The 9,143-nt window shown below is 37.8% G+C and overlaps 1 protein-coding gene across 1 annotated transcript; it reads left to right on the top strand.

Moving 5' to 3' along the window:
• Positions 1–1,485: 1,485 nt before the first annotated feature.
• On the top strand, positions 1,486–8,354 carry LOC104942175 (zinc phosphodiesterase ELAC protein 2-like; the record flags this gene model as incomplete). Its single annotated transcript, XM_010767373.1, has 13 exons — positions 1,486–2,368; positions 4,077–4,127; positions 4,238–4,308; positions 4,924–4,988; positions 5,151–5,208; positions 5,291–5,359; positions 5,453–5,572; positions 6,354–6,409; positions 6,489–6,547; positions 7,135–7,207; positions 7,305–7,417; positions 7,502–7,600; positions 8,199–8,354. Coding segments are annotated over exons 1-13 (1,328 nt in total), but the record flags the coding sequence as incomplete, so codon positions are not given.
• Positions 8,355–9,143: the final 789 nt, after the last annotated feature.

The raw sequence follows: 9,143 nt of genomic DNA, 5'->3' as shown, positions 1-9,143 counted from the left end.
TACGTCTGAAAGCAGAAGTCCAGGGCAAATAATTGCAAGTCTCTTCAGTGCGCATGTCACAAAACGAGATGCATTGCGGGACATGTAGTTTATGGGCAACGTGCTTCTGTAAAGTGGCATGTAACCGAATAATACAAATATTATAATCTTTGCAAGCTCTTGCGGGCAACATAAAATGAAGTCGTGGGCCGGATTTGACCCCCGGGCCTTGACTTTGACACCCCTGGTTTACTGTGATTCATGTCTTTCAGAGACCGCTTCAACACCGTCGTCAATGTTTTGGGAGACTGCGTTGGCTTGGCGATGATTCACCACCTGTCTAAAAAGGAACTGGCAGTTATGGACCACGCGCTTGAGGAGAGGTGATCATTTTACATGCTGTGTTTTTGCCATTCCCGTTTTTGTCACAAATGTGTTTTTTATTCGGGAGTATTTAAAAAAAGCATTTTGTCTTTACATGATGGAGCTTTCCCAACACTACTCTTTTTATGTAAAGCTGTACTAAGTACTGTAAAAGATACAATCAAAATAATAAAAACAACATTTTAACTTAAATGTCCTTATTCCCACATAATATACGGAAATAACAATAGGTGTGAAAATCAAATATAATAACAGAATCTCACAAGAATAATACAATTAAAAGGTTAAAAAAAAGATAAGAGAAAAAACCACAGAGCTTTGAAAAAGGTATACAATGCAAGTATCTATTAAAAAAAGGACAACATGAAACACTGAGTAGCTGGCCCTTGATCTCGGCTCTGGATATTTCAGATTGAATGTTCAAACAAGGTCAGTCCTTCAATAAATAAATACGTGAATAAACACCGTACAACTGTACTCTGTGCAACTCTGAAGTTTGTTTGTATCACTAATGGCTGTGTTGTGTTTAATCTGAACAGGGCGGCTGAAGCGCCTGCAGAGGATCACCTGAGCTCCATGGAGTCCCAGTACGCCATGTCGGAAATATAAGAGTTCAGCAGCAGGAACAGGGATGATCCAATGATAACAAGTTGTGATATCTCTCTGAAATGTTGTTTGTGTTTTTTTATTTGGTGAAGCATATTTTGTATTTTGAGGAAGTATTAGTCGTCGTAGTTAATTTTTGTCAAAGTAATGTCTTTAATAGCTCTTCAATTTAGTAGAATGTAATAGATGTAGTTTTTTTTTATTGAATTCATGTTATATGAAGATATTGGTCTGATTTGATCTAATAGGTGTAGTGAATTTTTATTTAATAAAAGTTATAATACTAATACATCCTTAACTACCAATGTGGTATTAGATGTAGGCTAATAGTATTTTTTTATTGAACTTATGTAACATGTAAGTGATTTTATATGGATTCAGCATGTTGTTAATTTAATTGATATAATATATGTGAATAAAATGAACTTTAAACTAATTGGAAGTATATGTATGGATTTAATTGTACATGAATATGCAAATAAACAATTTTAAATATATATATATTTTTATATATAATATATATCAAATGAACTGGTAACATTCCTGTTAATGTAAGAAAGCGTTGCTGTGTATTTATGTTTTACTTTTTAATCAGAAGGTATCTCCATTTTATAAGCTTGAGGCTTCCTGATCTTTCCTTTCAAATGTCCTATTCTTTTTGATTATCTGGATGTCATACAGTCTAATATATGCGCGAAATAAATACATAAATGTATAAATCAATAAATAAATACATTGCTGATTAAAACCCCTCTCCAAAAAGAGTTGCTCCATCCATGTAGTTATATCCCCGCCTCCCTCTATTTAAACGCCCCTGTGATTGGTCAACAAACCGTCTAAATAATTCTACCCACCAATGGCCGACAAGACTCGTGAACGTCATCACTAGATGCCGGAAGAAATGTCACATGTGTCAACCAACCTCTAAAGCACTGCTGAATTTGCATCCATCTAGTTGCTTTTAGGTAAATAATGTTTTAAGAAAAGCGTGAGGAAATGTATAAACGAGCAATAAGTAATTAATCGGTGTTGTTTTTTGTAATGACCGTGGCGTATTTATAATGAATACGGTCAATTTGAAGCTCAGGGCCTTTACACTTGTGCTTATTAAAGGCAAAGCTCTGTCTGCGGCTGTCACTCGCTGTGAGTTTACTCTCCACCGGACTTTCTTCCAGTTATTCCGCACAATGGCTACGAATTATAGTAACACCCCGGAGACGAGGCAGCTGATGGGACCGAAGAAAGCCAAGCATAAGGAGCCTCTGCGCCGGGTGAAGACCAAAGAGAGCCGGGGCAAACGGGGGGACGCTCACGGACCGGCCACCGTGTACCTGCAGGTGGTCGGGGCTGGGAGCAGAGACAACGCTGCCTCCCTGTATGTGTTCTCCGATTACAACAGGTACTGTACACACTAACATGTCAGCAGTTAGCCATGCTGTTATTTTGAAACCAGGGCTGTGTAAGCATCCTAAAACACATCTGTAATTACCAGAGGTACAAAGTGGTCAGAGGTGGGAGAAGTACTAGAGTAGAAATACCAGAGTGTAGAAATACTCTGTTACAAGTTAAAGTCCTGCATTCACCATGTTACTAAAATAAAAGTACAAAAGTATTAGCATCAAAATATACTTAAAGTATCGAAAGTAAAAGTACTCATTATGCAGATTGGTCCATTACAGAATAATATGATATGGTTTGAGTATAATCATTGACCATTAAAGTGTTCTCAAAGCTGTTAAAGGGGCAGCTAGTTTTAATGACTTTGTATACTGCAAGGCAGCTTGTGAATTTACTCCAGGTGGAACTAAAGTCTGATTTAAGACTTGATTATATTTGACATCATTAATCCAAATCTGCAAAGTAACTAAAGGTAATAAATAATGGAGTAAAAGTACACAATGTACCTCTGAATTGTAGTGGGGTAGAAGTATAAAGGAGCAAAAGATTGAAATATACTCAAGTAAAGTACAAGTACCTCAGAATTGTACCTAAGTAAATCTACTTGGTTACTTTACACCACTGTAATGATCTGAGGTACAAAGTGGTAAAAGGTATATTAAGGTGCTGACATTAAACACACAAATTGGCAACAGTATTGAAACATTAGTAATATTTGTAAGCAGCAGAAATTCTTCAGCAATAGAAGATTGTATGTAAATGTATGAATGCACCTTGTCTGTCAAAACAAAATAATACAAAAAGTTGTTGTACCTAAAAAGCTTTGGATTATTTGAAGCTAATGCACCTGCAGCATTCTTGTTGTTCTGAATTCTTAATCTAAAAGTGAGTGAACGTATAGTATCTTCGGATAAAAGATTTAGTAAAAAAAAATGTAACATAATGATGTATAGGACCAAATCATGCAAAATGATATTACATTACATATCAATTAATTGACGCTTTTTTTCAAAGCGACTTACAATAAGTCAAAAAACCATGAAGAATCAAACTCCGAACAACAAGGAAAGTGAAGATATATTCACTTCTAGCAAGATCATATCATATGAATTGCTGGTGAATGAGTTACAAGACCTTTTTTTTCAGAAATAATTCAATTGCTAAGGTACAGTCGAAATAGATGTGTTTCAGTTAGCGACGGAATATATGCAGAGTTTCTGCTGTCCTGATGTCAATGGGGAGCTCATTCCACCATTTAGGAGCCAGGATAGCAAACAGGCATGATTTTGAGGGGTACCTGGGTCCCACTCGCAGTGACGGAGTAGCAAGCCGACTGGCTGACGGCAAGCATAGTGCATGTGCTGGAGTACATGGTTTAACCAAGGCCTGGAAGAAGCTGTTCCGTTCACAGCGCTGTAGGTCAGCACCTATGTCTTTAAGCGGATTCTTGCATCCACTGGCAGCCAGTGGCGGGAGCAAAGCAGTGATCTAGTGTAGTTTAGAGTGCTTTTCATGTAAAAAAAAAAAAAAAAAAGTGCAGATAAATATAGATATATCCATACACCGATTCCCTGATGGAATACTACTCTGATAGATAACCTTGATAACAGCAATCAATTAATCTTAGAAGCTCTGCCAGAGTGATATAAAGATGCATAGCACGTGCAAACTGATGGAGTGCCCCCCCCCACCCTCTCTCTCTACTGCAGATACCTGTTCAACTGTGGAGAAGGAACACAGAGACTGATGCAGGAACACAAGTAAGTAACACATTTTATACTGTCCATAGGTTAAACAGATGTTGTTTATCTAAGTAAGTCTGATGGGTGAGGTCAAACATAGTAAATAGTGTTGTGTTTTCCTCTGACAGACTGAAAGCTGCTCGACTGGACAACATCTTCCTCACCAGAATGAGCTGGGAGAATGTGGGGGGGTTATCAGGTCAGTACCAGCCCTCAGCCTTACAGAGCTTTAGAGTGACTTTTTTTTTTTCATCCATCTTGCATGTTACTTTACTCTGCCATACTATATCACCAAACATTCATAATGAGTTTGTACTGCTTGATGTGTGGATAAGCAACTTGAAGAGCAACACACAGTTGCAAAAGTTTGACCTTTTTAAAGTAATATTCTTTAAAAAAGTATTTTTGCGGTTTCAATTAATGCAAGCAAATTAATACTTCTAAATTGAATGCTTATTTTAATCACTTTAATCTTACATTTTAATTTATTCAGATATTATGTCTTGCATGTCCACTATAAAATTGAAAAAATAATTTATTGAGTCATCGTGTGGTCTATTAAATGTGTCAGAAAATATTGAAAAGTGTGCATCCCAGTTGCAACACATTATGGAACCGAGGAAAGCAGGGACATTAAATATTGAAAAAAGCGTGTTATATTTGCAGCGATTTAAACTTTGAACCCTTTATCAAAAACAGTTATTGTTTACAGTTGCACCTCTATAGTTTAAAGGATTTCCTATTCCTGTTTTGAGTGATGAAGACACATCAGAGACTGAACATTTTTAATTAAATGTGTTCCTTTCCGCTGCAGGGATGATATTGACTCTAAAGGACACAGGTGTGCCAGAGTGTGTTCTCTCTGGACCTCCACAGCTGGTGAGAAATTCAACCCTGCAGTATGTAGGGCTGAGAAATATGAATAAATCATATATCAAAAAATGTATGACCAAATATCTTAATATCCAAATTGTAACCATACTAATTCACACATTTTGATGAATAATCATGCATCTTCTTTGCTGCCTTTTTTCATCACAGGAGAACTATGTGAAAGCCATAAAGTCGTTTTCTGGACCACTGGAGGACATCAAGCTGTGTATGTTACATTTACAAACTTATTAGCGTTATTTATTATCATGTGAGTCCTGTTTGATGTTAACGGTATCATACACTCCTAGCTGTGCGACCGTACACCGAAGAGATGTTCACGGATGAAACGATGACAGTTTATCAAGTGCCAATATTTGGTGAGTCCTTCCCCATCCTTTTGATGTTCACTTACACTTCCTCTTAAGTGCTTTTGGGTTTGCAGCTAACCCGTTCCCGTCTTCACTCTGCAGCGCAGTTGAAGGGTGACGACAGATCGCTCTCCCCCAAATCGGGTGGGAGCAGCCCGTCCCGCAGCCCTCCCTCCCCCAGGAGAGACGACTCCTACAGCAACAGCCGTGGAAACAGTCCAGGTGAGGCCAGGAGACTAAAGCGCTAACATTAGCATGCTAAAGTATGGATGTTTTGCAGGTATATTGTTTAACGTTTACGTTAGCCTATTAGCAGTGAACACAAATACAGCTGAGGCTGATACCTAAGAAGGTTTTGGTTCTTAAATTGATGTACTGGACAGCATTTTACCCAATAATTGTACTACATAAGAGTCAGAGGATGGCCAGAGTTATTACGCATCATCTTGAGGGAAGCATTGATGTGAGTTTCACATTTTCTAGTTGCTAGCATGACTTGAAAAGTCCAACTGCCGATTCTAAATATGCCCACGTTTACGATTTTATTTGGTCTGATATCAGGCTAGTAAAGGGCTGCAACCAACAATTATTACATTATTGTCTTATTGTACTACTTCTAAACAACTTGACATTTAAAATAAACGTTAGCCTCTGCACTTTGCTTTGTTGTTTTGTTAATCAATGTTTCAAATGCTGGAAATGAGGCATCGTCATTTCCTGTAATTCATGATGTGAGCTATACAAGGTCCTATCATAGAAGACATGAGTCATAACATAAAGCCCACCAATGGATAACGAAAACTCATTGTCAACATCTTTGATAACCGATGAGTTGATGTTGTAGCCCTAGTATAATAGGAAGTCTCAAATCATTAATTGGATGACGCTGTTGTCCCACAATGCAATGCAGGGTGGGAATAAATAAGCTGAATTCAGCTGGAATGAACTGATATTTCAGTGATATCAGTGATGTGTGACTTTTGTTTCTTCTAATGTCTTGTAGGTGAAAGACGAAAAGCCACTAGAGACACGTCTTTGGTTGTTTCCTACGTCTGCAAGGTAGGAAACTTCAGAAATGATCCTGTGTGAAGTTCACAGCAGGGAACGTTGTATCTGACATTCTCCTTTCCATCCACAGCTTCACCCAAAGAAAGGAAACTTCTTAGTCGCTCAAGCAAGGGAGCTGGGTTTGCCTGTGTGAGTGGACTTTAAAAAAAATACAAAGTCAACAGAACAGATGATTGATCTGTTAATAAGGGTACTATGCAGACATATGGGTGCATTTTCACAGATTTTATTGATTTCAATATTAACAAAAGCTATAAATACAAAAAGCTTGAACTCAGTGGATAACAATCAGATCTTACTTCATTCAAACACTAATATTAATAATAATAACAACAACACATTTGTTAACAGCTATTTAGAAGTTAATCACGACGCACTTATTTTTGTTTTATGGTTTTGAAATTGTCAAACTGAACAATACTTAATATTATTATTATTTACCATAGCACTTTTTGCCACAATTTTTGATTAATCCATTCATGTGACTACAAATTATAAATGTTGTATTCATCTGCCAACTTTTTTTTACATTAATCAATTAACTGTTTGATGCATGAAATGTCAGAAATTGTCCAGTTACCTATTCAAAACCCTCAAATATTTAATTTCTGATCTTGTAAAACAGAAACAAAGTTATATAATTTAAAATCCTGTACAATAATTCTGTATTTCACAAAGTTTTTAAATAACTATAATGAAACTTTTTTTCCCCACAGTGGCACATCAGTGATTGGTCCTCTCATAGCGTCTTTGAAGTGCGGAAAAAGCGTCATGTACGAAGGCAAAGAGGTGCTGTACACAGATGCTCTGTCTGATATGAAATACAATGTTTTATCCCGTATCTATAAACTATTTCGGGTCACTTATTCCTCTCTGTTGTCTTTAGATCCGGCCGGAGCAGGTCTGCACTCCTGCTGACCCGGGACCGACCTTTATTATCGCAGAGTGTCCGTCTGAGGACTTCATCGAGGCGGTTTGCTCCAATCAGCAGCTGAAAAGGTTATAATCAGTCATATTTATTTTGAAAACTCAGTAATGCTCGTTTCTTTATGTGAAATAAAAGTATTTCAATGTTGTCTCTAGATACCAGACAGGAGGGACAGAGGACTCTGTAGTGATGGTCGTCCACATGACTCCAGAATGTGTTTTGAAAACAGATCAATACAGGAAGTGGATGGAGAGGTTTGTGATGCCGCACTATAAAGCCAGACTCCTGAGCTGTTGTGCTTTTTTTTAACATTCAGTTAAGGCGAGATAATAAAAACCCATTATGGTGCACTTTTACATTTTGACAGTTTCTGCTTCCATTACATGTTTTAATTTCAGACTAGTTGAATATCTAAACTATGTGTTTGTAGATTTCTACTAAATTCATTAAACGTTTGCATAATTAGCATACTAAACTCATATTATTGTATTACAGGTTATGAACTGGGGACATTTCTTGAAGATATATAACTCCATTTACCTTTTAGGGTCTTGCAAATTGTAGGAATTTCACAAAACATATCTTTGAAGGCAGTCTAAACTCTTAATATTTTAACTCTAATATGTCAGCAAATGTAACTAGAATGTTGAACCTGACTTTATCCAATCTTCACATTTCTGTTTGAGCTTGATTTAAGTATTTAAAATAACATTTTAAAAATATTGTTGTACAAAGAAAAGTGTCTGAATGTAAGTCATTAATTGGGGAAATTCATGGAGATATCTATTAGTTAAAAAACCCCATTCACCTGAAGCCCCCCCCCACCTTTAACAGTTTCCTGTGTTTCTGCAGATTCCCCTCCACCACTGAACATCTGATCCTTAATGAACACAATTGCACGGTCCACAACGTTAGAAGTCACAAAATCCAAGCCCAGCTGAACATGATCCACCCGGAGATCTTTCCAGAGCTCAAGACTTTTAAAACAAAGGTAACACAAAACAATACGCATTGTTTTATTATGCAGAAATTAGTGGGCATTCATCAAGATTCACTGATTCCAGCTTCTCTAATATTTGCATGAACTTATTTTCTGTGTTTTATACCTTTTTTATAGACTAAATTCGACAAAAAAATAAGAATATACAAACATAAAGGATAAAAAATATATATTTGTAAATGTCTCCATGGAGTCTAATAACGGGGGTACTACTCTCATCAATGATACGCGAGCGTTCACACACTGAAGTTGTATAAACGTAGCCGGCCAATAAAGGCGAGCCTACCTGAATGCACGTGCAGGCACACAGTATATAAGGCGGCCACGCCTCCTGACTGTCATCCTACACCCTCTTCAGCGAGCGGCATAGGAAAGACAGGGCCCCTAGGTAGAGTGCTCCGCCTGTGCTCATATAACTAGGGTTACAATACTTAACCCCCCGTTATATCTTACACAGGCTCCGCCCTCTACTGGACTCTATGGGTACAGTGGGTGGAGCCCTGATGGATAAACGCCCTGTCGTCCAACAACATTGACCCATCACACTGCCCCAGATCGGCTTTTGGTTAACAGCCACTCCACCGCTCCTTCATCACACATGTTGCCACTTGTTTTTACCATTTTCTAGGCGATTTGTAATCTGTTCTAGAAAAACGATGTGTTTTTGGATATTTGTGGAGTAAGGCGCCAAATAATCGCTCTGATCCGGTAAGGTGGGGGTCGATCTTGCGGAAGAGCAATGAGCGTCTCGCCCACACACCCGTGTTTATTTGCAGCCGCACCTGTCACGCGGCAGA

Source organism: Notothenia coriiceps, unplaced genomic scaffold (assembly GCF_000735185.1).
Source record: "Notothenia coriiceps isolate Sejong01 unplaced genomic scaffold, NC01 NC01_scaffold00004275, whole genome shotgun sequence".
In the NCBI taxonomy this organism is placed as follows: Eukaryota; Metazoa; Chordata; class Actinopteri; order Perciformes; family Nototheniidae; genus Notothenia; species Notothenia coriiceps.
This window is presented reverse-complemented; position numbering and strand designations above follow the sequence as displayed.